The sequence below is a fragment of the Neomonachus schauinslandi genome, chromosome 3 (genome assembly GCF_002201575.2).
Source record: "Neomonachus schauinslandi chromosome 3, ASM220157v2, whole genome shotgun sequence".
NCBI classification, from domain to species: Eukaryota; Metazoa; Chordata; class Mammalia; order Carnivora; family Phocidae; genus Neomonachus; species Neomonachus schauinslandi.
Window position 1 is genome coordinate 186,218,851 of NC_058405.1, and position 26,678 is coordinate 186,245,528.

Below are 26,678 nucleotides of genomic sequence, written 5' to 3' on the forward strand. Positions count from 1 at the left end.
TAACTTGTTAAAGGTAAATGGAACTCAGATGATTCTATTACAGACCATTTCCATTCTACTGAGTTGACAAATGCCATCTTCTCAAGAGTCTATCTTCCATGGACCACCTTCAGTATCCACTGGCAAACTGTCCTTTTACTCTTTCAAAGTCCTGTTCATGTCCCCACCCTTAGATTACCTTCTAAGAACCCGTTTACTGTTAGGCAGTAATTTCTAGGTTTCTAATTATTAACATAGCCAATCTATTCACATTTTTCTTTAACTGTTCTTTGCATTCCATCTCTTCATTGTAAAAAACCTATTCCCAAGGGCAATGGGACACTCTTGCCAAAGAATAAAGCAGCCAGACATTTGGATAGGAAGATACCGGGGGTCTAGGTGAAGTGAGGCTTGCAATGCACCAGGCATAGCGCTCACTGCATTACATAGGTTATTCCTTCTAATCCTCACGGCAACCCTGAAAAGGGTTATCATTAGGGTCCCCGTTTTACAGATTAGGAAATTGAGGCTTTGCAAGATTGCCACTCATCTAGGGTCATTCAGTTACTGTGTGGGGAGTGGCCCCCACTTCTTGTAAAGTGAGGCGATACAGAAAAGAAAGGCAGGCCAAAAAATATATAAATCGGGGGAAGGCAGCGAGGAAACGTAAACTGACAGGCGGCTCCTTCCCTGTCCCCTTCTCGCGAACAGCCGAGGCTCCGGCGTAGCCCGCACGCCTCCCAGCGGCCGCCTCTCTACCCCCTGCGCTTCCGGCCTCGGGAGGGCGTCATTAGCCAGCGCCTTGCGCCGCCACCAGGCACGCGCGTGCGTGTGGCGTAAGACGTCGGGTGAGGAGGCGGGTTTTCCGGCCCTGACCAAAACCCTTTCCGGCAGGAGCCGGAAGACCGTCCCGGACGGCATTGGGGGCGGCCTGTGCGTGGAAGTGAGCTCTGGGCCGCCGGCCTTCCGGCGTCCGCTGGTCGCCTATGCTGCGGCCCGCGGCCGCCTGCCCCTCCTCGGATTGGCGGCGCTAAGGCGCCGGGGCAGCGCGCGAAATGTCGTCGGGCCTCCGCGCCGCCGACTTCCCCCGTTGGAAGCGCCACATTTCGGAGGAGCTGAGGCGGCGGGACCGGCTGCAGCGGCAGGCATTCGAAGAGATCATCCTGCAGTGTGAGCGGCGGGCGGGCCCGGGGGCCGGGCGGGCTGGCGGGTGGGCCCCGCTGCAGCACGCTGGGCGCCAGCAGGAGCCGTTGGCCGACCCTTGGCGTCGCCCGCGCGCCTTGCGGCGGCCCCACAAATCCTGCCTTTTTTTTGGATCTTACCCTCTTTGACTTTAGAGGGCTTTCCCTACTTAATTGTGTGTTCTTCGTGGGCAGGCACCGTTCGTGCTTGTGCTTGTTATCCCAGCATCAATGCTTGTGTGCTTGAATAAGCTCCAGAAACGTCCAGTTCTGGGCCTCGTGTTATTGAAACGGTCACAGACTAAGCATTTACTCGCGTAATTAACATTGTTCTCTGAGTGTGATGAAATGTTCAGCTTTTGATTCCTCAGACCTCTCGTTTTTACTCCATCTTGGTGTTCTTTAACTGGTACACATTTTGAGTCCTACTGGTTGGTTGGGACATCGTTACTGGAAACTTCAATATGAAAGAGGTTTTCTCCTCTCCCCACCCCTGTCTGCAGTTTGAATACAAAAATGTTCGTACCCTTAGATGAGTCCTCATGAGCATTTCCTTGCCCCCTCCCCAATTTTACGTAACTAATGAACGACACATTTGGGGAGAGAAATGGGCTTTCTTCGGTCCTTCGGTACCATCTACCCCTTGAAGTAAGCCTGACAAAAGTCTGGAGTTAATGTTGATGATGAGATTCAAAGTAATAGTCGCCTGTTAATGAATTCTGATTGTGCTAAATCAGTGGTTCCCAAACTGATGTGCACATTAGTACCACCTGGATCTTTTAAAAAATTAAAAAGCCCAGACCAATTAAATTGCAGTAAGTAAGGGTGGGACACGGGTATGAGTGTTTTTTGATGCTCTCCAAGTATTTTTTTTTTTCAAAGATTTTATTCATTTATTTGACAGAGAGATAGAGAGCACAAGTAGGCAGAGAGGCAGGGAGAGGGAGAAGCAGGCTCCCCGCTGAGCAGGGAGCCTGATGCAGGACTCGATCCCAGGACCCTGGGACCATGACCTGAGCCAAAGGCAGCTGCTCAACCGACTGAGCCACCCAGGCGCCCCTCTCCAAGTATTTCTAATGTGCAGAGTGGTTTGAGTGTTTGGTAAATATGCGGCATGTGTTATTTCTCTTTATCTTCTCGAAAATTCTGTGAAGCGGGTCCTACTGCCTTTCTTACACATGAGGAAACTGATGCTGAGAGAGATTAAGACTTCTTTGGGTAGGCAAAACAGATTCGTGTTGGAGCCTGGATTTGAACACAGACTTGATGGCTCCTAACTTTCGCATTTTGTTTTTCTCACTGGGGTTCCGAAGAAATGACCCTTTCTTGCTTTCACTGAACCCACCCTCTTAAAACGATGGGAAGAAAAGCGAGATGATGTACCTCTGTTGTGCTAATTCCTTGTACTCTAAGAGATCCTCACAGCCAGAAGCACAGAAAGCCCCTCCCACTCAAACGTGATGCCCACATGGGTTATATAAATTGAGGTGGTCAGGTGTTTATTGGGTGCTTTGTCTTAAAAGCTAAAATACACTTACAGTCACATTGGGCTGGAAGTCTGACTCCACATCTTACTGATCTTTTCACTTACCTTTCTGAGTCTGGTTTGCTGCATCTATAAAAGGGGCGGAGCTTGCCCTGCCTGCTTTGTAAAAGCTGTGTATAAGTGCTCTGAAAGCCATTTACGAAATAGTCTATAAACAGAAATTGCTGTAATTGCATTGACAGAGATTGAATGGTTTTTCTGCATTGAAAATAGTCATTTTGATGGGAGGGGGGAGGATGTAGGAGAAAGATCAGAAGATGATCATCCTGGAGAGGGAACACATCATTAAACAGCTGTGATAAATAGTGCATGCCTGAGGGGCTAGGAGCCCAGACTGATATGAGAGGCGGTTAGGGGGCTGGAAAGCAAGACAGCCTTTGCCTATTAGAGTTTTTTTCTTTAGGTCAGCGATTGACATTTGGGGGGTCACTTCCATTTTGCCTGTGGAACACCTTCACTCCTCTCCTCTTGCCTTCCCAGGCCAGTCAAGTTCAAGTTCAGCCCCTGCCTCTGAACCTAAAGAGAAAGCTGAAAAGAGACTGTAAGGACAGGTGGCAGCTTCCCTTCAGCTAGATCCTTCTTTTTAGTGAGAGGGACTTTTAGGGAGGGTCCCTCTTGAATACCTCCTGTCCTTTGAAAGACCTCATATCACAGGGCGCCCAGCTCTGGTGTGACATTTTGAAGATCTTATTAGAACCCTTTGATGTGAGTGAACACCCAGGGTTGGAACCATACTTCCCTGTTCTGCTGAACTGCTTGATTAAATTAATCTAAATCAAGAATATTTCTGTTTCTTCCCAGGAGTTCCATTTCCATATATAAAAGAGAAGTGAGACTCAAGACTCTTTAAGAAGAAAAATAAACCCTTCCAACAGCAATATTCAGTAGCATAAACCCTATCAAAATTTTGTTCTGGAGCAGTTCTAATCTCAGACTTTTAGGATTTGTGACAGTCCCCATCAAATGTAGCTGTTCAACAAGTTTCCCATGATCAATCTCTTATTTTGCTTCGTGCCCCCTCCCACCTTGCCAGTTCCTGTGTGACTGTCATTCCTAACTACTTGTACTTTGAATTCCTGCACCATGTTTCCTGTCACATTTGTTATTTTCAGAAAGAAAATTCATATTCTTCCTTAGGTTCTCCACTCTTGTGTTCTTTGACAATTAGCATCTTACAGCCAGTCGCCTGAGCAAGGAACTTCAGAATAATCTTTGACTTCTTACTAGTAAATGTCTGTTTATGTCACTGCCTGCTTTTAAAATCTTTTACCATTGCCACTAAGAAAAGGTCTGAATTTTTCATTCTGCTCTTTCATGTGTTGGTTCCAACTTTCATTTCTATCCACTTGCGAGATAACTGCTAGCCCTCCTGCCTGGACTCTGTCATCTTCACCTGTAAAACCGTCCAAGCATATGAATAAAGATTACTCTCCTAGTTCTTTTTATACTTGATCCTCTGCTATACTTGAGCTCCTTGTCCATATTTGTATCTCTAGTGCCCTGATCTAAAAATTACATTTTCCAAATGTAATAATAGGGTAAAGCTCTTTCACGTTGCTTAGAGGTGCATAACATTTCATTTTTCCAGTGTGTTTGGGTTTTTTTGTTTTGTTTTTTGACTCCTGAGATAAACATAGGTAAGTGCGGGACATTCTTGTAGGGATGTTTCCACAGGTTCCTTTGGCTGGCCCATTCGTGCTTAGGCCAAGAAGCTTCGAAGGAGTGTATGTTCCTGGGTTTTGGACAGTTGCTACAATTGCTGTCAAAGGGCAGCACCTGGTACTTTGACACCTAATGAAAGTGAAACCTACCCAGCTGTCCCCTGTTGGTTTTTTTGGTCCAGATATTTATAGGATATTAAGTAGTTATAAGGTGTACATTGGTTATAATAAATAATTTATTTCTTCTTCTTTTCCTTTTTAATAGATAACAAGTTGCTAGAAAAGTCAGATCTTCATTCAGTGCTGGCCCATAAGCTACAAGCTGAAAAGCATGACATCCCCAACAGGCATGAGATAAGGTATTTTGAAACTATCCTGTGTTGCTTGTGTCTCTTCAGTTGAAACGGGTCTCAGTTCAGCTGTCACTTCTCTCATTGAGAGGTACTGTTTCTGTGCTCCACTTTTTGTCAGTTCCTTTCAGATAAGAACTTGTGAAGCAAGTAACTAAAATCCTCTCTGAGGGTACGTACCCACCCAGAAGGCTTATCAGTAGGTGCTGTAACCCTGAGAAGTCACTCAAGGCAGGTAACTGGGCCAATTCCTCCTTCAGTCTACTGCGTTCGCTTTTTCTAAATAATCACACCAGTAAGCATTCTTGAGCAAATTTACATAGATCTTGTTAATACAGGATTGACTGGTGCATAAAGTGCTTTTTATACAACACAGGTCTATTTGATCCTTTTTAAGTTCAGTGGTTTTCATCATATTTTAATAGAGTGTGAAATTAAGCTAGCAGGTTGCAGCAAGCTTTTTTTTTTTTAAGAAAGGTTAGGAAACACCTGCATTTTAATAGAAAGGATAAGTATTGTTTCATTAAATACGAACATATGTGTTCATGGTGGGGAGTTTGATGTGTTTACGTGGGTCATTCATGCAAACTATTTCTTTTTTTTTTCTTTTTAAGGTTTTTTTCTTATTGAGAGAGAGTACGCATGAGCAGGGGGAGGGTTAGAGGGAGAGGGAGAAGCAGACTCCCTGCTGAGCAGGGAGCCCAACTCAGGTCTCGATCCCAGGACCCCCGGGATCATGACCTGAGCTGAAGGCAGACACCTAACTGGCTGAGCCACCCAGGTACCCCGTAAGCTGTATTTCTTTTTGAGGGTCATGGTCCAAAAAAATCCAAAGTCAGACTTTATCAAAAACAGTTTAAATAAAATCATTCTATAGTCTTACTGTCTTTTTCCAGATGTTTATCATGTTTGCATATTAAATTTGAGGGTCCATATGGGAACAGTACCCATTATTGCTCTAGAATTTATGTACTTTTTTGCATATCAGCTAACAGCAACTGTAAGAATAAGTTGGTAGTAATTTAAGAGTTTTTTTAAGCCCAGAAATGCGAGGTATAGCCGAATTTATTTATACCTGTAGCTAAATCTGCTCTATAACTGCCTGCCATCCATGTTTCCTCATCTGGTCTCATGGCTGACCAGAGGGGGAAAGAGGAACAGATGGCCCAGCCCAGGTTCTGTCCTTGCTTAGTAATAAATTCAAGCAATCGTTCTTGGCCTGTGGCCCTGGGAGGCCTACTGTAGTATTTAAAATATTAGTTGCAATGTTCTGGTCAATATTAGGTATAGAAAATGCCATTTTACCTTTTTCATCTAAATTCAATCAACTGAAAACTTGAAATAGTTTGTTTCTACCTAGTTAGACTCTTGGTGACTATATTTCTCTATCCTTTCTTGGTCAGTCAAGCTCATTTGCTTGAAAAGTTGCTATAAATAAATATACAACAATTCTTTTGACTGAATATCACTGGAATGGTAATTTAATTGCAGGTCCTTCCTTTCCTAAAAACTCGAGTTCCTAATCAGGCCTCTCCTCCTGACCGCCTTGTTTCTATTAATGGTTTTCTTTATTTTCCACAAGTCATCTATGATTCCTTTTTCCCTCAGTGTCCTGCCCCTCCTCGTTGGTAGTCACTCACTCAGGCATGTTCATTCTTCACTCACACGCTCTTGTGGGTCTGTCCCTTAGTCCAGTGGGGGAGACCAGCCCGAGGGGGTGTTTGATGGTGCCATAAGGTGCCATTTACAGAAGATGGGCCTGGTGGTTTCTTTCTCCCTTCTGTCTCTCCTTAAGTTCTGTCCGTATTATCCTAGTTATTCTTAAAACACTACAACCGATGCTTAAAAAGCTTTATCTGGATCAATAATTATCTGAGTCCCTTCTGAAGTGTCTTAATCCCTTTGCTTTCTGCATAGATTGTAGCACGAAGTAGTTAATTCCAGGCATTTTCTGTGTGTGCTTCCTTGATGGTAGCATCTGGCAAATTGTTAGAAATACAGAATCTTGGGCCCCACACCAGACCTACTGTTTCAGAAAGTCGGGGGGGGGGGGTGGTAAAGCCCATAATCTGTAATTGGGTGATCCTGAGAATCACTGCTTTAGACCATGGCTGCTCCGGAGTCCATCTGCAGCACCAGGCGTGCAGTGAGTGCCCTGCTCTTTAGAGAAGGGACTAGTTTTACATTAGGATATTTCACAGTGCTTTGCATTAACATAAGAGGATTTGATAAAAATAATTTCTAGTCCTGCCTAATTTAGGATGGCTTCTTGTACAGTGTGTTCCACTTTCTAATCTCTTGGCTTCTACTTCGTGGGCGAAGATTGGGGAAGTATTAGGTTGCCTCAAAGGATGAGGTATTAGGATGGGCTTAGAACATGTCTTAAAAATACCTTTAGACATCAAGGGTGACGTCAGGAGGGGGTGTCACACTGCTCCCTTTCCCCTCTTGTTTATGATAGGGCGTATGGAAGGGGCTCTTGTCCCCCTCCCTTTGGGGGCTGGTGTCCTGCTTTCCCAGTGTCTCCATCTTGTGCTTTCCCTGGGTGGTGGCTTAAATGTCTGTCATCTGATGGTTCTCCTGTGTAGCTGCAGCCGAAACCCTGGTCCTGAACTGAAAACGCACAGTTCAGTCACCTGCTATTTCTGACGTGGGATGCAAACCCCGCCAAGTCTCCCAAACTACATCGACTGTTGGGGGCGTCTGAGCTGAGTTCTGTGGCTTCAGATATGTCTGTCTGCTGACAGCTTCTACTTGTCCGCCTCTGGCTTGGACCTCTGTACTTGACATGCAGACTCCGGTACCCGGTTTCCACTCCACACACCCCCTTGGGTGTCCACACTGCACTCTTCAGGCCTCCTCCCAAGCCCTAGTCCTCCCCATCTCAGTAGGTGGCATCTGCATTTTTCTCAGTTGCTCAGGCCCAGAGCCTAGGGGTCCTCATCGTCTCCCGCCTTTCTCTTAGACTGCACAGCTAACTCAAAAGGCAGATGCTGTGGGCTGTCTCTTCAGAACGGATCTAGGGTCTGACCGCACCTCACTGCCTCTACTGCTACCAGCTTGAGCTGAGCTGGCCTTTGGACAGCTCGCTAACAGGTCTCCGTGTTCTGCCCCTGCCCCCCCGGCCGTCTGCTCTCCACTCAGCACCATGGCAGTCCTTTTACAACTTGTTATTCCTCTGCTCACAGCACTGCAGCGTCTTCCAGTCATGGTCCCTAGAGGAGCCTGGGAGGCTCTGCATGGTCTCCCCACCTCCTCCCTGCCTGTCTTGTCTACCCTCCTGCACGCAGGGCTCCGCTCGTACTTTCTCCGAGGACACCAGCTGTGCCGCCTTCTCCAGGCCTTTCTGACCCTCGACGTTCCCTCTGCGCGGGAGGGCGCAGCCTCCAGGAGCCGCGTGGCTTGCTCCTTACTTTCTTCCGGTCTGCAGTGATGTTCTCTCAGAGAAGCCTTCTCTGAGTGCCCTGCTCGGAACAGGAGCCCTGTTGCTCTGTCCCCTTTACCCTGCTTAGTTTCTCTTCACGGCGCGTCTGACCGCTGGACCCCACGTGTTTACTTATTTGTTGTCTGTCTGCTCTTAACCGGTTATCGGTCGCCTGAGAGCAAAGCTTTGTGTTCACTGCCTTCTCCCCGGGTCCAAGGTCACCGCCTGGCACATAGTTGGCACTCAAACATTTGTCAAGTGACTGGACCTTGTTGTCTCCTCCACGTTTACCGAAACCTCATCTGGAATCCATGCTTTGTTTCTGACACGACCTGTGGCTTGGGTTGTGGTTGGTTTATTTGACCGTGTGTCTCATGTTTCCTACCTTCTACTTCAGGTCTGTAGTGGCCTAGAACCACCTGGGCCCGGAGAAAGTGAACAGCTTTATTGGCTGTGTTGTCATGTACAGGTTCGAAATTCTGAGGTTACTGTGTCACTGCCGGACTGAAGAGGTTTGGGGTCTGATTTTTTTTTTTTCCTTTCCTCTCTTTTTTGCACGTTCCTTCATCTGCCTGGTTTGGGGACTTAGTCCCGGACACGATGGTGCCTGGAATGATAGTCAGCTACAAGAGATGGCCCAGCTGAGGATTAAACACCAAGAAGAACTGACCGAACTACACAAGAAGCGTGGGGAGGTACCGATAGCCCCTCCTCGCCTCTGCTCTGTGTGGGCCCCGCGGTGGGGAGAACAGGCGGGCGGGTACTGGCACTAGAATCTGCAGCCATTCTGGCTACATGAGGCATCGTACTGTCTCTGGGAACACCGCATCCAGAAAGCTGAGGGCTTTCCCTCCGTCAGCAAGAGGGCAAGCCACTGCGCTAACTGCCGGGCGCCACACTCCCAGGTGGCATGAAAGGTCCAAGTGGAGAAACTTCCGAATGAAAGAAGCCTGCTGCCTGTTCCAGGGCAGATCTCACTAATACCTTCCTAAAGTGTTTGAGAGTGAACCCTGCAATTTCTGAAAAATTCATTATAAAAAAAAGTCCTGGGCTGTGTTAATCCTGGGTGGCTGTTTGATGGCAAATTATGAGAAAATGCAAGTTCTCATCAGTGCAGCTGAATTGATCATTTTATCAGCTGAAGAGCGTGAAAGGTGGCTGCGGTGGCGGGGACAGACGGGTCCTCAGCGGGAACCTGGCAGTGACCTGTGATATTTCCCGTTGTTCCCGTGAGCATCCCCATTGACCCTCCTGCTCCTCGCTGCCACCCAGCTCGTTTCTTCCTGGTGCCTTGGCCCAACCCAGCAGGGCACCTTTTCTTTCTTAAAAATAAAAGAGCCCACTGTTGTTTAGTTTCCTGCTGAGGTCCTGAAATCTCTCACTGATGCAAGTGTTCTTCTCCCCCAGTTAGCTCAATTGGTGATTGACCTGAATAACCAAATGCAGCAGAAGGACAGGGAGATGCAGATGAATGAAGCAAAGTGAGTAGAGACGACACCTCCTCTGGGGCTGGCCATGGAGTTCCACTCTCTGTTTTACTGTACTTTTGTGGGCGGGGCCAGTGGTGATTGCTGACAAATGGTCACCACAGGGGACTCAGCAAGAGTGTCATTTCTATGCCTGCATAGCCTAGGATTTTTTTCTACCTGCTCTAAGGATGGCAGAGGCAAGGACAGTGCCCTCAATCTTCCAGGTTGCCAGTATGCTGCTGGGAGGTACCCTTGGCCCTTGTGAGTGTCCCCGAAGCATTCGTGGCTCTCCCTGTGGCCACTGCATAGGAGAGCTGGCATCTTCTGTGGTGGAGATGGGGCCAGGGTATGTGAGCCTGTGGCCCTTGGAAACAGGGATGAGTTTGTCGGCAGGATAATCCTTGATCAGGGAGAAACCTGGGATTCCAAATCCTAGGACCTTTGAGCTGGAGGGGAGCCTGGGTTTCATCTATGCCTTTTTCCCTTGCTTGGCAGACAGGGGTCTCTAAAGGCTTAGAAAGGCATCTTTGCTCATTGAGTGATAGAACCGATGGAATGTGCAGAATTTCTAGCCTCCTTTTAAGCCCCTGTTAGTACTCTATTTAGGCATCAAAAGTTCCCTTTTCAGATCCTGCTTTTCTAGTCATCCCCTGGATGAATTTCACCCTAGGTAATTCCTCTCCTAATGGGCTTGTCCTGTAAACCACTGGGGCTAGGCTTGGCTAAATGAGATGTTCAAAAATGTGAAGAGTCCTCCGTGGCACCTGGTGTGATGGCTAAGGTTATTGTAGGGGGCCCATGCTCACAGAGCTCCAGCACCTGGCCAGGTGCTCTGGCTCCTCATGGGGCTCCGGAGAGGCCCCATTCCTCTTCTCCACGTCCCGCTTTCAGAATTGCAGAATGCTTGCAGACTATCTCTGACCTGGAGACGGAGTGCCAAGAACTACGCAGTAAGCTTCAGGACCTCGAAAGAGCCAACCAGACTCTGAAGGACGAATATGATGCCCTGCAGATCACGTTTACTGCCTTGGAGGAGAAACTGAGGAAAACTACTGAAGAGAACCAGGAGCTGGTCACCAGGTGGATGGCCGAGAAAGCCCAGGAAGCCAATCGCCTAAATGCAGAGAATGAAAAAGATTCAAGGTGGGACATCAGTCCACAGGTAGTGGTTTCCATTTTTAATAAAGTAGAGCCTGGTTCTCTGAAAAGACAAAAATGAACCTGTCAGCTCTGATGAGGGAGAATGGGACAGCTGGCCAGAAAACACTAATAAAATCAGAAATCGCAGTGGTGCGTGTAAAACAGATTTGCGTGTATAAGAACAGTTTTACAGCTGAGTGGAGGACTACCTTCCAAAAGAGCTTTGGCCCATACAGTTTTTGCCAGTGAATTCTTTTCAGTGTTTCAAGAAGAAAAGCTAATTCTTGAACAATAGAAGGTCAATCAGGGGGCGCCTGGGTGGCTCAGTCGTTAAGCGTCTGCCTTTGGCTCAGGTCATGATCCCAGGGTCCTGGGATCGAGCCCCACATCGGGCTCCCTGCTCCCCGCGGAAGCCTGCTTCTCCCTCTCACACTCCCCCTGCTTGTGTTCCCTCTCTTGCTATGTCTCTCTCTCAAATAAAATATTTTTTAAAAAAAAGGTCAATCAGAATTAGAAAAAGATTGGAATTGCCCCCATCCCTAATTTTATAAAACCATTCATACCCATACCAAGGCTCTTGGTAGTATAACAAGAAGACTACAGTCTAATCTCACGAAATATAGATGTGAAATTCCTAAGATTCACTGGTACCTTTTTTTTTTTTTAAGAGAGTGTGTACATGCACGAGGGGTAGGTGGGGGGAGCAGAGGAGGAGAGAAAAATCTCAGGCTCCACACCCAGTGCAGAGACTGATACTGGGCTCCATCCCACAACCCTGAGATAATGACCTGAGCTGAAATCAAGAGTCAGATGCTTAACTGACTGAGCCACCCAAGTGCCCCAGTACCTTTTTTTTTTTTTTTTTTTAATTTACTGCAGTCCTAGGATTTATCCCAGGAATTAAAAGATGGTGTATCTGGAAATCAATTAAATCTATCACCTTGGATGATAAACTATAGAGCCACTTTAGTAGAGCCCAAAAATGCCATTTGCTCAAATTCAGTTCCCAGTCCTGATAAAAACCCTTGAACTTGGAACAAAAGCTTTTAATAAAAACACCTGTCTGCAACCAACAGCCCATAGGGTTCTTAACAGGGAGGCCTTCCACCCTAGACACCAGGAGTCGGTCTTGGTGGAGGGAAATGTGTGTGTTGAAAATTCCCACGGAGAGTCTAACATACATATCGAAACCAGGAACAGAAGAAGGAAGGGCTCACTGTCTCCCAACTCTGACCAATGTTTTGGCCATCTGACCGGATAGGACACGGAATGCAAGGCCACTAGAAAGGGTTGGGGCTCATGCTCATCCACCTAGAAAGCCTAAGAAAACCCACCAAGAAAACCAACACTGAGTGGTCAACAGATTAGAACATAACGATTTTAAAGCCATGTCTGTAGTTTAGGATTTGAGAAGATTGTTGCAATTAATCTAAAAGAATGAAAATAGAAGTGTCGTAAGTAATAATGATTACTAATCCTACCAAATGTTCAAGTTGATTTCAGAATCTGTATAAAAACTGAAAACATAAGGTAGAGGTAAAAAAATGTGATTATCTGCTCTTTATGAAAAATTTCTAAATAGTATGAGTACTTTCCAAACATTAAAAATAATAGAAATAAAAAGTGGACTGTATAAAATTTTCAGATTTCTTAACACAGAAATAATCAAGGAGGACATGCGATTGTCATGTAAATATCCTAACGTGGAGCTAATAAGACAGGCGAGCCCTCAGACAGACAGACATGAGGCACAGGGAGTTGCTGAAAGCAGGTGTCCTTGCGGTCAGGGAAGCTGGCCCAGAGGGCTGTTGGGAGGAAGGGGGAAGCCCCTTCACATTGTCCATGGGAAGCCCATTCCACCACCACCTGAAGGGCACCTGGGCGTGACCTGAGAAGTGTTCCCACTTGTTGGACTTCATCCTAAGCAAGTCCTGAGACTTGGTCACGGGTATTATTTTGTGATGGCACATTACTCATAGTATTGAAAAATAAGCAGTATCTCCCTACGGGGAGAAATAAATTGTTATATTTTCATACAGTGCAGTTTTACAAAGTCATCCAAAAATACACGTCTTAGGAGTATTTAGTGACTCGAGAAAATGCATATAATTAATATAACTGAAAATAAGATAGGAAATCTTTTCATAGGACATGATGCAAAATTTGAATGAATTCGGAAGATTAAAAAGGAATTATACCGTTAATGGTGTTTATTTCTTCGTGGTGAGACTGTGGCTTTTTTTTTCTCATTTTATACTTCTCTGTATTTTCTAACTTTTTTAAGTTTCTGTCGTATTAAAAAATGAGCTGTCCTTTTTTATTCTGTCTTGTGTTTACATTTTTTTTTTTTAAGATTTTATTTTTAAGCAATCTCTACACCCAACATGGGGCTCAAACTCACAACCCCAGGATCGAGAGTCACGTGCTCTACTGACCAAGCCAGCCAGGCGCCCCTCATGTTTAAGTAAAATAGCTTGGCCTATGCTGTGGAGTCCTTAGACAGCTTAAAGGCAGGGAACTCACCAGGGTCACCTGGAAGTCAGTGCAGTGTGTTGAACACCTGCTGAGGGAGAAGCAGGCAGGCATGTGGTTAAGCTAAGGAAGGTCCTTGGTCATCACAGTGGACAGGAGAATAATACAGACTTGCTATTGAACATGGGGGTGCAAGGCATATTACATGTTTGCCCTTGTTCCTTCCTTTGGAATGTTTTCCTAGGGATTTGCCCCTGGGTGTATTCTCATCTGATTGCGTAGGCGGAGCCTGAGGTTTCTTCATTTTGCTCAGACTTTACTCCTTAGAAGCTTTCCCTCCTTCCTGCCGATCCCCAGGTTAGATGTTCTCCTTCTAGTAGCCTTTGTTTACCTGACTGATAGCATGGCACATTTCATGTTTTGAAGTAGCTGTTCATGTTCTGCCTCCCTCACTAGGCTGAGGTATTTGTCTTCATGGTCACAGTGGCTGATGTATCGGATGCACTTGGGGAATATTTGAACTATTAAAGAAGGTGCTTTCTTTTCGGTTATTTTAATGAAGGAGGAGCTGCTTTGTCCTGCCTGTGACCCTAGGTCTATCCTTTATCCCTCCCTTACAGCAGGTGCCTTTCGGGTAGACTAGTTGTTACATGCCCCACACTGAGATTCTGGTTTTCCCTCAAAGGTGGTTCATGGGTCATCTATTTCAGCTAAGAAAAAATTATTAAGCTTTGTCATTTGTCCTGTAAAACTTAGTTTTCATCTTCCAGATATAAAATTTAAGAATGTAGCACTTAGGTCGCTCAGTCGGTTAAGTGTCTGCCTCTTGATTTTGGCTCAGGTCCTGATCTAAGCGTCGTGAGATTGAGCCCTGCATCGGGCTTCATGCTCAGGGGGGAGTCTGCTTCTCCCTCTCCCCCTCTGCCCCTCCTCCCACTTGTTTGTATGTGTGCACGCGCACTCGCGCTCGTTCTCTCTCAAATCTATAAATCTTAAAAAAAAAAAAAAATGGGGGCGCCTGGGTGGTTCAGTCACTTAAGCGTCTGCCTTCAGCTCAGATCATGATCCCAGGGTGCTGGGATTGAGCCCTGAGTCGGGCTTCCCTCTCAGTGGGAAGCCTGCTTCTCCCTCTCTTGCTGCCACTCCCCCTGCTTGTGCTCTCTTTCTCTCTGTCAAATAAATTAAAAAAAATTTTTTTTAATATAATAAAATTAGGAGTATAAGCTGTGACCTCATCCCTTCCCATGATTCAGATATGCCACCTAGAGGACTTCTCCCTGTTTTGAGAATTAACACTGTGGTAGAAGCTTTACAAAAAAAATTCCAGCAGAATTCTTGACTGGGGCTTAATAGCAGTGCTAGAGTTCTGGATTAGGGGTTCTCCACATAGAGAGTGAAACCACAGTTAGAGATGAAATTGCCATGGAAGAGAAAACGAGGCCAAGGGTAAAAATGGAGGAGATCCTGCATTTAGGACTTGGGGAGAGACAGTTTTAGAAATTATTCTGACAAGGGGAAATAGTGGACTTGACTGTTTGGCCACATAAAAATTTGTCCACAGCTGAGGGGTGCCTGGGTGGCTCAGTCAGTTAATCAGCCACCTACTCTTGATTTTCGGCTCAGTTCATGATCTCAGGGTCCTGGGATTGAGCCCCATGTGGGGCTTCACGCTCAGTGGGGAGTCTGCTTGAGGTTTCTCTTACTCCCTCTCCTTCTGCCCCTCTCCCCCAGAAATAAATAATCTTAAAAAAAAAAAAAAAATTGGTCCACAGCCGAGACGTCTGTGTCCAGCCCTGGTAAGTGAAGCCATGTGCATTTTGACAGTTCAAGAATCTCATACCTCAGTTTCCTTATCTGTAAAGTAGTGCTGAATCTCAAAGCCCTGTTACAAGGATTGAATGAGTTAAACCCTGGAGATAACAATACCAATACCAAGTCAGAGACAAGTAAATTCTAAGTAAATCTTAACTGTTCACTTTCCATGCTCTTGATATGTTGGTGTCAGACTACTTGCTGCAGAAAGCCGGCTCTTGATGGTGACTAACCCTGGGTAAACCTGACTCTCCTGAGAGGCCCCGGGTCACGACGGGCAGGCTTCTCCCTTGCCAGTTCACTGCTTTCTCTGATGACATAATCCCTCTTCGGGGCTTTGCTCTGGAACCCTTTCTAACAGGGTTCCTTACTGATGTTACTGGTGTGGGTTTGGGACTTTGGTATCTTGGCCCAGGGCATTTATTTTAGGTGCACTGATGGAGTATTCTGATGTGTTAGCAGAGCTAGGAGTTCACTGAGGGCTGAGACGCCGTGCTTTGTTGAAGCAGACCTAACTAGTGGCTTCCTTTGCTAGGAGGCGGCAAGCCCGGCTGCAGAAGGAGCTTGCAGAAGCAGCAAAGGAACCTCTGCCCGTTGAACAGTAAGTAGAGCTATTCCAATCACAACTGCTCTTAGTGGTTGGATTTGCGCTTTTAAAGTGGTTTTATCATGGCCTTATTTCTGTAAAACCGTTTTATAGTTTGTAGAAAGGAAACTAAAAGATGCAAGGGAGCCACTAAACACACTCGTTACCTCCCCGAAGGTTGCTGCAGCTCCTCCTCCTCACCAGCTTTGGCGCCCTGTGAATGGATGACTTCTGCACCCTGAATGAATGACTGCCTTGCTGCTTCCCTCTTGACACCTTGATCCATTTTCTACCCCTCGCTGGGCCTCTTGGAGTGTGTCGCTGGGCTGGGGTTCTTTCTTTTGCTCTCCGTTCTTGCATGGTGTGTGACTTTGAGTGGAGGTGTGGGCAAACCTCTGAAGCCTAACTGAAAACAGCCGTTTCTGGGAGCAAAAGGGATTGAATCTCTTTGGAACTTTCCCCGATCTGGAGTTGGGGCGGAGGATCTTCCCCAAGATCTGAAGCTTTGTGTTAAGAGTGGTGGATAGTTTAATGACTGAATTCCCTTTGCTTCTAGTTCACGGTGTGTTCCTTTTCTACTGAAAAAGATTCCGGAATATAGTGTTAGAATTGTGATTTACTGGGTTTTAAAATGTTTTTTGTTTTCTTTTAGAATTTTTTTTTTTTAATTTATTCATTTGAGACAGAGAGAGAGAGAGTAGGAGCAGTGGGGAGAGGGAGAGGGAGAAGCAGACTCCCCACCGAGCAGGGAGCCCGATGCAGGGCTCGATCCCAGGACCTGGATATCATGACCTGAGCCGAAGGCAGACGCCCAACGACTGAGCCACCCAGGCGCCCCTGTTTTTTGTTTTCTTATAAACGGAGGGGACTGGTTTGAATTCAATTAGAGGAGCCATCCACCAGACAAGGTGTTAATTTATAAGGAGAAAAAAGGTTTTCATACCAAGGCTGTGCTTTAGATTTAGAATACGTACACTTTTTCTATACCCTCACATGTGGAAAATAAATCTCAGATGTATTTTCCTGACACTATAAAGTAAATAAATGATTGACCTAGAAATGACAGCTTACAAAAGCATCATTTGTCTGCCTCCCAACTGTAGCATAAACAGATGACTGGGTGTGACACAACTTAGGTCAAGCATGCTGCCCAAGAGCTCGTAGAAAGGGGCCAAGCGAAGCTGACCTGGGAGTGCCTGACTGTAAACGCCTGTTTGTTGTCTCTGTGCTTCCCAAAGAGTGGAGTTTCTGGGGCAAAGGACATTTCTATCTTTGAAGGGTTGTGATAACCAGTTGCCACATCCTGGTATTTTCTTGTGGCCCTGGGTCTTTGCACAGTTCCAAGTGTCTTCATGTCTGTCGCGTTCTGAAAGCGTTTGCATAGGCTCGGCTCCAGGTCGCTACTCTTGCTGTCTCTGCCGCTCTGCTGTCACCCTTGTGTGGACACGAGTGACTCCCCCAAACCGCAACCACGAAGAAAAGAAAGGCCAGCCTTGTTCTCTTTCTTCAGGCCTGCCTTTGTTCTCCCCTACATCCTGGCCTAGACTGGGGTCAGTTGCGTGGAAGCCTAAAATCAATAGCCAAGGAAAACAAATTGACTTGGTTTAACTTGCTTGGTAACAAGTTAAGTATATATTTACATAATCCGGATAATTAATCATGGAAAAATCTTGCTCTCAAGTTCTAAGGAGTCCTAACATTAGGTGATAAAGGCTTGGGTTGTTACGTTTTATTACTTTACTTCTGGTTGCAACTCGGTAGGAGGTCATTAAGACCAAAATAATTACTTGCCTTCCCCCCCCCAACCAGAAAAAAGGGGGTGGGGTGAATTCCAGAGGTGCTTTGTATCTGGCGGGATAAGGCGGGTAAACAACAGGGCATTTCTGTGGCTTGATTATTTCACGTGAAGCATGATGGACTCCCGAAACGTGAGAAGCACCAAGTGTTGCAACCTAAGCATAAAATACCCAGAGTCAAAAATGAATTGTGTTGAGATTTGGCTTTCCTGCTTCTATTATTAAGGCAGTATTTAAAGCCGATGTTAATGCAACCATTGACTCCATTGCCCTTCCAGCAAACCGTTTTCTTACTCACCTGGATGTCCTCCTTGCCCTGTCATTTCCTTGTGCTCCAGAGCCGCCCCAGCCGTCGTCTGTGCCATGCTCAACCCATCGCGTGGGAACTGTTCTTGGCGAGCACTGTGGTCCAGTTGTTTGTGTGCAGGGGCCCTTAGCCATGAACCTGGCCTGAAGGAAAGAATCTCCGTTGGCACTGGATGCCTGGTTCTAGACTTAATAGATCATTCTTTCCTTGCTTTCCAAGTGGGAGCAATGTTTACACCTCAGAGGATCAAAAGATCACTTTTAAAGGTATTTTCAGCTGGAATTCTGGATTTGATGTCAATAGGTTAAACGTTTCTTTTCGTGTCGTTCAGAGCGCGGCTGTTCCTTTTTCTCCAGAGAGCCCTTGGCCGTCTCTGTCACAGCCAAGTCGCGTAGGCTGCGTGTGACCAGGAGACGGTGCTGGCCTTTGCGGAACAGATTCACCACAAAGCTCCTGCCGAGCAGGATCACAGACTTGGCCTCTTGCCCTTCTTTCCAGGGATGATGACATTGAAGTCATTGTGGACGAAACCTCTGATCACACGGAGGAGACGTCTCCCGTGCGGGCCATCAGCAGAGCGACCAGGTAAGTAGCCGGCGTGGGCCAGGAAAGGAGCGCTCACGCTGCAGTCTGACAGCACGTTTGTGGCCGCGGCAGGAGCAGCTCGATGCATCCAGGCCCCTCGCTGGAGCGCCCGGCCCCTCCTGCCTGCACAGCTGTGGAGATGGTGGGCTCCTGAGTGTCTCCATCTTCCTTAGGTCACCTTGTCATGGGAAGCAAGCCCCCCTAGTGCTGCCACCACCCTGTGAGGTGGTGGCTTCCCACAAGATGGACAGTTACACCTTGTTGGGATGAGTATTTAGATCATACTGTTTGCTTCGTACTTGGGTTCCAGGATTTTTTCTCTTTGCTGCATAAAGCAGGACTGAAAGGATGGGGATTGGTTGTTAACAGCCAACACTGTTAGGTCAGATTGCCCGAGTCATTGTCTAAAGCACAGTTTCTAGGACAGTTAATTTAATGCGAGGGAACCTCGTGTCTTTTAAAACTAACGAAGCTGGGTCCTCCCTCTTGCCTTCCCCCTGTTTTCTGATGGTTTGCTCCTCTGAGGGGTTTCTTCGCTGGGGTTTGGGGACTCGATGGGAAACATACTCCCAGGTACCTATTTTTATGGACTGTTTTTATTGATGAATCATGGGCAAAACGTTTCTAAGGTTTAAACCTATCCTCCCTCCTCTTTAGTAAGCGACTCTCGCAGCCTGCTGGAGGCCTTCTGGATTCTATCACTAATATCTTTGGGTAGGTTAGAAAACTTTCACCTTTCCTTGTTAATATGTGTGAATATTCATAAGTATTGTATATGATTTATCACCATTTTTTAAACATATACCAAAATTTCTGTGGTGCCGAGCGTACAGATGCTTTGACTTCAGCTTTTCACCTAGCTTCTTCCTTTTTTCCTCCATTTTCTTTCTCTTACTCTCGCTGCGTGCTGATCTGGCCTTACCTTTAGTCTGTCCGAGTCTCCCCTTCTGGGACATCACTCTCCTGATGCTGCCAGGTGAAAAGAATTACCTTCTCAGCCCGGCATGTGAGCGTGGCTCCTTGATGATTGTGCTGATTGCCGCTTCATCCCCTTCGTTGGATGTGCTTGCGTCTCCCAGGCCGCTGTGCATGTTCCTGGGAGCGCTGTCAGCCTCTTGAGCGGGTGACGGTTAGGTTGAGCCCTGCACAGCAGTCACGCTCTCCTCCCTCTCTCCTCTGGCATGCATTCGACTCCGCCTTGGCCACACTGTACGCTGAGAATGATCGTAGCTAGGTGTAGACGTGACCTTGAAGTAGTCTTATCAGAATACAAATGAGCTCCCTTGGAGCAGGCAGTTATATTACGTTGAGAACGTTTTTGCAGCAGTTTATTGGCTGGGAAGCAGTTCTGGGGGATTGCTTTTCAGTGTTGGGTTTTGGAGTCCATGAGTTAGTAAGAGGTACAGGTATGTGCTGGATCCCTCTCCGGGTATCGTTTGGGTGAGGATGCCTCTGGTTGGGTGAATTGTTCTGTGGTTCGAAGAGTCTAGGAGGGAGAGGAAGCTACTGTCAAAAGTTGTCTTTGAATCCCTCCTGGGCGTTTGGTGGACAGGAAGCCTTGTGTAATCCTAATATTTTCCTTTATGTTACTTCTTAGGAGGCGCTCTGTCTCTTCGTTTCCAGTTCCCCAGGATAATGTGGATCCTCATCCTGGTTCTAGCAAAGAAGTGAGAGTGCCAACAGCAGCGACGTGTGTCTTCGTAAGTGCGGTTGAACCCCACGTGCCACCAAGCCTTGTGTGCTAACCGAGCTTGACCGTTCAAGGGTCCATTCTCTACAGCAGCTAGCTTTCTGTTATTTTATTTAGAGCAATAGCAAGCTTTTACACCTGTTGGCTGTGTCTGATGGAAGGGTTTGATACATTTTGCTTAGGGACAGAATTTATTACAAACATTTTCAGTAATACAGGACTGGCTGAGAGAGAATCGCTAGCATGAGAAGATGGGACACGGGAGAAGGAACTAGGGCTGGTGAGAAGTTACAGTAATTTGTGTCATGTTATCACTGGTGGGCTCCAATCTAGAGTGAGATTCTAGTCGGTAGTCTGTTTTAGAAGGTGGGTAAGGGCAGCTGTTTGCTCCGTGAATTATACCCATATCTGTGTGACTTCCCTTTGTTAGGAGCACAAGGTTGGAAGTAGGAGACAGTCCTGGGCAGAGGACACTGTGATGCTGGGCTCTCAGCTGGAGTTCAGAGCTGGGTGCTAGTAGAAAAGAATAAGCAGGTCCCAGCTGGGGACACTGAGCAGAAATGGATTCAGGCTGGGGAAATGCGGGGTACCTGACTCGGGCCTGGCAGGTGGGGGTCGGGGCGGGGGGATGGAGAGGCAGAGCCCAGATAGCTGGGCTGACTCGTGGATTACATGGGGTGAGTTAGAGGAGCCAGCTTTCAGGGGAGAGAAAGACTCACTGTAAAAGTGGGAGGGAACTTATATGGGGAAGGCTTACAGTTCCAGGCATAGGAGGAATCGAGTAGAGATTTCCCCACAGTGAACCGGCTGAGTGATTTAACCACCTTGTATGTCACAAAGAGAGTCTCCCTCTGGATGAGGAGTTGGCCTGGGGACCATTAAGGCCCCTTTCTGTTCCACTCCTGTGAGTCCCTGGAGGTCAGTGATGATTGGTAAAAGGTCTGATTGCACTTAATGTCACAGCCCCTTCCTTGCCCTCAACTCCCAGCAGCCCATTGTTTTTTCCTGTCACATTGAAGTCGTGTGTATGGGATAATGGAGCAGCTGATAATTTGGGATTCTGTCAGCGTGTGTTTCTGAGAGGATACAGTTCACAGCTGACAAATATCCAACAGAACCAGCTATGCAGGAGATTGAAGAGCGGCAGTCATGGGTGTGATGGTGCATGATCTCAAGTTTTCAATCTGAGACCTCTTAAGTAGAAAGATATAAAAAAAAAGAAAAGGAAGGGAATCACATGGAGGCAAAAAGGTAGGTCACCAGCTTTTCAGCAGTGGGACACGAGGGCTGGGTCAGGATCAGATCACCAAGCAAAATAAAGTGATGTTTATATCCCAGTCAGTTAATAGTCATGCTTTCGATAATATTTCAGACATCGTTTTCAGTCCCAAGCAAATGTGACAATAAGATTTTGTTTTCCCAAAATGATGTTTTAGGCAAGTGATTGATGACCTGTTTATTTTTATTTATTTATTTATTTTTTAAAGATTTTATTTATTTGACAGAGACACAGCGAGAGAGGGAACACAAGCAGGGGGAGTGGGAGAAGCAGGCTTCCCGCGGAGCTGGGAGCCCGATTTGGGGCTCGATCCCAGGACCCTGGGATCATGACGTGAGCCGAAGGCAGACGCTTAACGACTGAGCCACCCAGGCGCCCCCCCAATGACCTGTTTAATAATCTAATATTTATAATCCACATTTTCCACAGTCTTTTTTTTCCCTTTTTATTATGGAAATTTTCCAACATTTGTGTGATAGGGAGTAAAAGAACTTCCAGGTCCCATCATCCATCATCCTGTCAGGCAGCCCCAGTTAGCTGCGTCTGGAAGTTTTATTCTCTCTGCCCCACACACTTTTGCCAGAGCAATTTAAAGCAAATCCCAGACATTGTAGTTCATAAAGATTTCAGCATCCATAGTCTGTTTTTTGTTTTTTGTTTTTTTTAAGATTTATTTATTTTAGAGAGGGTGGGGGGGGGCGGAGGGAGAGAGAGAGTTCCAAGCGGACTCCCTGCTGAACACAGAGCCTGATGTGGGGCTCAGTTGGACGCCCAACCGACTGAGCCACCCAGGCGCCCCCATAGTCCTTTAGGAGAGGTTTTAGTGACATCTGGTATTCTTTTCTCCCATTCTAGGAGGGCATGCTTTTTACTCCATTTCCCTTGCCATCTTGAACACAAAAAAAGATGCCATCTTTTCAGATTGTTCTAGTTTGGATGCCAGTCTCAAAAATTTCCCTGCGAAGGGGTGCCTGGGTGGCTCAGTTGATTAAGAGTCTGACTCTTGATTTCAGCTCAGGTCATCGGCTCGGGGTCCTGAGATCAAGCTCTCTGTTAAGCTCCGCACTCAGTGGGGAGTCTGCTTGGGATTCTCTCCCTTCCCCTCTGTCCCTTCCCTGTGTGCGCTCTCTCTCTCTCCAAAATAATTAAACTTTTAGAGAAAAAAAATTTCCCTGTGAAGAATTTATTTTTTTAAAGATTTTATTTATTTATTTGACAGAGAGCACAAGCAGGGGAAGCAGCAGGCAGGGGGAGAGGGAGAAGCAGACTCCCCACTGAGCAGGGAGCCCAACGAGGGGCTAAATCCCAGGACCCGGGGATCATGACCTGAGCCGAAGGCAGACGCTTAACCGACTGAGCCACCCAGGCATTCTTCCCTGTGAAGAATTCAAATTCTCCCAAGTGACACCTATTTTATTGAAGGCCTATTCACGATCAGGCACAGTCCTGGGTCACACAACTTGGCGGAAGTCCTTTTCTATAGATGAGCAACTGAGCTGAGACTTCAGAAAGTTAAACTTGGCAAAAGTGACCCTACTAGTACACACTAGTGCTGTATCGTTTCCAGAACTGAATAGAATCCCACTGTAGCACTGATGTATAGTAGCAGGACTGGTATCTGCTCGTATTAGGACTCCATATGAGGATATTCTCACATTAGGAAAGCCCATAAAGACTTTATCATGAGAAGCCATGCTGTACTTTGACTACATAGTTTAGCATGTAGCATTAACATAATCTGGACCAAAAGAGAGGCAGTTAATCAGAGGCTTACTTTTAAGCTATTAAGATCATAGTAGAAGATAGACTGAAATTTCATTTTTCTTAAGAAGAAATAAAATTAATGCAAAGAGAAACTTTAGGCAGTTAGTCTACGGGGATTTTGAATACTCTTTAAGAAGGTTGCAATGTATTTAAATAAGTGGAACTGTAACTATAAGAATAAAATGGTAACAATCTTAGGAGACCCTGGGCTAGGAATCCAAGTTAGTTTATGAGCAGATCTCCTTCATTTCTGGATGAGTGTCGTAACACCTTTGGTTAGGCATCCAGAGTGTTCATTTGTACTGGGCTTTCTCTCGGGAATGACCGTGATGGGGGTTGAAGCAGGGTGCTTGTCTTGCAGGATGCTCACGATGGGGAAGTCAACGCTGTGCAGTTCAGTCCAGGCTCCCGGCTGCTGGCCACAGGAGGCATGGATCGGAGAGTTAAGCTTTGGGAAGTGTTTGGAGGTGAGACCCCAGAGTGCAAAGAGCCTGCATTGGTGACATCTGGTTGACCTTGCTTTCAGGCAATCTTTAAATCATTCACCTTCTTCAAATAGCCTGTATTTTGTGTAAGGAATTACCTGACCAAAGCATTATCACCATCTCAGATGCTATAGCTGAGTGGGTATTTGTTCGGGGTTTTAAAGTAGTGACTAGAAAATGCTCTTAAGTTATGGATTCGTTAGTGTTTATGTTTTCTCAGATATAATTAGAACATCTTCCAAGATAATAATACAGGTTTTAGAAGCAAAATAAAAAGTCTTAAAGTCGTAGACTTTAGAATTAAACTATACATTGAGCTGAGGTGTGTGCATTTAATAACACCAGTGGCTTTGGCCTAGGGGAAAAGATTGAGGTCACATCTAAGCTTGAGACTAAAAAGAGGGGTGTATCTTTCAGGAAAAATGTATTCAACAAGCCGCTTATCATCAAGGGCCGGAAGATCAAGACCTTGTTTCAGAAGCGGCTTCAGAGTACTCAGATGGGAAGCATTAAAACAGGAAATGGGACTTAATGCATCTCTTAGAATTCTGAAGCTGGGGATAGCTCAATTTCAGCATTTTGAGATTTAGTTAAATCTCATGGTTTTTTTTTTAATACAGCAAGGTTGAGGAATAAGGCTGAAGATTTTTTTTTTTTTTTAAAGATTTTATTTATTTATTTGAGACAGAATGAGAGAGAGAGAGAGAGCGCGAGCACATGAGAGGGGGGAGGGTCAGAGGAAGAAGCAAGCTCGCTGCCGAGCAGGGAGCCCGATGCGGGACTTGATCCAGGGACTCCAGGATCATGACCTGAGCCGAAGGCAGTCGCTTAACCAACTGAGCCACCCAGGCGCCCCAAGGCTGAAGATTTTAATAAGAACCACTTTGTCAGCTTTCCATAGTTGTAGCACTTACATGCCCACTGTCCAACAAGAAGTAGATCCAGCAGGCCTTTGTCTGCGTTATTTCCCCCGATCCTCACCACAGCCCTGTGCAGTTTAAAAGGTGGGTATCGCCCCTACTTGACAAGACGAAAACATGAAAACTCAGAGACAACTCCTTGATTTACATAGTTGATTTACATGGCTGGTAACTGATTAGGGTGGCAAGGGGGTGGCAGAACCAGGACCTGAACTGGGTCTTCTGACTGCAAAGCCCTTTCTTCCCACTGTGGCCTCCCCTGAGCTATAGAGCGGCTGAAGAAGCATGTGGGTGACTACTTTTGGTATGTTTAGAGCAAGAGCAATCTATTGATCCCTTTGGTTATAATAGATTATCAATAAAGCATCAAATTTGTCTGCCCTGGTCTTTTTTTTTTTTCTGGAAAGTGACTCCATAGTTAAATCCCTGGCAGATACAGGTAGTTGAAGCCCATGAAAATTTGTGCCGTTTTACCCAGAAACACCTTATGAATGATAATTGTGAAAATCGTGGTAATACAATAATAAAGGCATATCATAATAATAGTTTTATGAGATTTGGGTTTTTAAAATCTAAGCAGATCATCTGTTTTGATTATGTCTTGTGATTAAATAAAAATAACTCTAGAAATACTTTTTACTTCCTGGTAGTAAAAGCGCTTATAAGAAAATTAGAACCAGGGCGCCTGGGTGGCTCAGTCAGTTAAGCGACTGCCTTCGGCTCAGGTCATGATCCTGGAGTCCCGGGATCGAGTCCCGCATCGGTCTCCCTGCTCAGCGGGGAGTCTGCTTCTCCCTCTGACCCTCCTCCCTCTCGTGCTCTTTGTCTCTCATTCTCTCTCGCAAATAAATAAATAAAATCTTTAAAAAAAAAAAAAAGAAAATTAGAACCAACCTTTAGTAACAGTGTTAGGTTTTTGCTGCTGTGAAAAGGAAGTAAATGGAAATTAATATTGGCATAATTTGTGTCAATAAAATGAGAACTTTCTACTGGGTCTACAGAAATAACATAGACTGTTTGGCAGCACTTTATATAGTTTTGGGGGCCAAATATCAGTTATGGCCTAATTATAGGGCATTTCTTCTGCAAATCACTTATTCAGTCGGCAGGTTTTTTCTCCTTGGATAATATTTACTGAATCTCGGAAGAGACTAAGTACAAAAGGCCTTTTATAAAATAGTTTGGGGGTCCTATTTTTTACCCTTTTAAAGTATCAGAAGAATGGCATTTTCTGCCCAGTAGGAGCATCTGTCCTTGCTCTATCAAAATTTTGCAGAAGCAGGGTGCCTGGGTGGCTCAGTCGTTAAGCGTCTGCCTTTGGCTCAGGTCATGATCCTGGGGTCCTGGGATCGAGCCCTGCATTGGGCTCCCTGCTCCTCGGGAAGCCTGCTTCTTCCCTCTCCCACTCCCCCTGCTTGTGTTCCTCTCTCGCTGTGTCTCTCACTGTCAAATAAAATCTTTAAAAAAAAATATTTTTTGCAGAAGCTCCATTGGGATGTTGACATACCTTCCCTTGGTGCCCTCTAGGTAAAGAACTTTGGAAAGGATTTTTTTTTTTTTTGATGGTTTGAAATCAACCTCTTATGTAGAATAGTATTTGTTGGTCATTTTTTACATTTTGGCAATGTGTTAACTGCCAGAGAAATAGACTGATATCTTGGGCATAAGCCAAAGCGATATTTCTTAGAATTTACAGCAATATTTTTATAAAGATCTAATCTAAATAAAGACCTGATTTAGTGGATATTGGCCTTTTCTGACTTTTGAAAATCTAATGAAAGCTAGGATCCAAGAAGAGGCATTAAATGTGCTATACAGGTATTTTGCAAATAAATTCAGAGGGTGGGCTTCATCAACCAGTTTAATAATCCTGACCCTAAATGTATTTGACAGTTCCAAACCAGTATTCATAATTATTACCAGTTAGAAGGATTAAGAGAAAAGGCTGTTCTCTGAAATGTTTCCAATTTTGTGCTCTCCTTTTATGAACTTCTTTTTTAAGATTTATTTATTTTATAGAGGGGGGTGGCCTGGGTGGCTCAGTCAAGTGTGTCTGCCTTCGGCTCAGGTTATGATCCTGGGATTGAGCCCTGCATCAGGCTCCCTGCTCGGCGGGAAGCCTGCTTCTCCCTCTCCCTCTGTCTGCCACTCCCCTTGCTTGTGCTCTCTCTCTCTCTCTGTCAAATAAAATCTTCTTCTTTTTTTTTTTAAAGACTTATTTATTTTAAAAAG

General features: G+C 45.8%; 1 protein-coding gene and 1 non-coding gene across 5 annotated transcripts in view; both read left to right on the top strand.

The window, feature by feature from the left end:
• The first annotated feature begins 897 nt into the window (after nt 1-897).
• Nucleotides 898-26,678, top strand: part of ATG16L1 (autophagy related 16 like 1) — a 37,752-nt gene continuing 11,971 nt past the window's right edge. Inside the window, exons 1-11 of one of the 4 annotated variants that reach the window (XM_044913772.1) lie at nt 898-1,149; nt 4,633-4,726; nt 8,731-8,836; nt 9,549-9,622; nt 10,502-10,753; nt 15,570-15,635; nt 18,222-18,308; nt 18,966-19,022; nt 19,237-19,284; nt 19,906-20,008; nt 23,403-23,508. In XM_044913772.1, the coding sequence (XP_044769707.1) occupies nt 1,035-1,149; nt 4,633-4,726; nt 8,731-8,836; nt 9,549-9,622; nt 10,502-10,753; nt 15,570-15,635; nt 18,222-18,308; nt 18,966-19,022; nt 19,237-19,284; nt 19,906-20,008; nt 23,403-23,508 (1,108 nt within the window). In that variant the 5' untranslated portion in view covers nt 898-1,034. The remainder of the gene's footprint in view (nt 1,150-4,632; nt 4,727-8,730; nt 8,837-9,548; nt 9,623-10,501; nt 10,754-15,569; nt 15,636-18,221; nt 18,309-18,965; nt 19,023-19,236; nt 19,285-19,905; nt 20,009-23,402; nt 23,509-26,678) is intronic. The other 3 variants (XM_021679030.1, XM_021679031.1, XM_044913773.1) reach the window with 3 other exon arrangements.
• LOC123324495 lies at nt 20,916-21,190 on the top strand. The gene has a single exon (XR_006539858.1).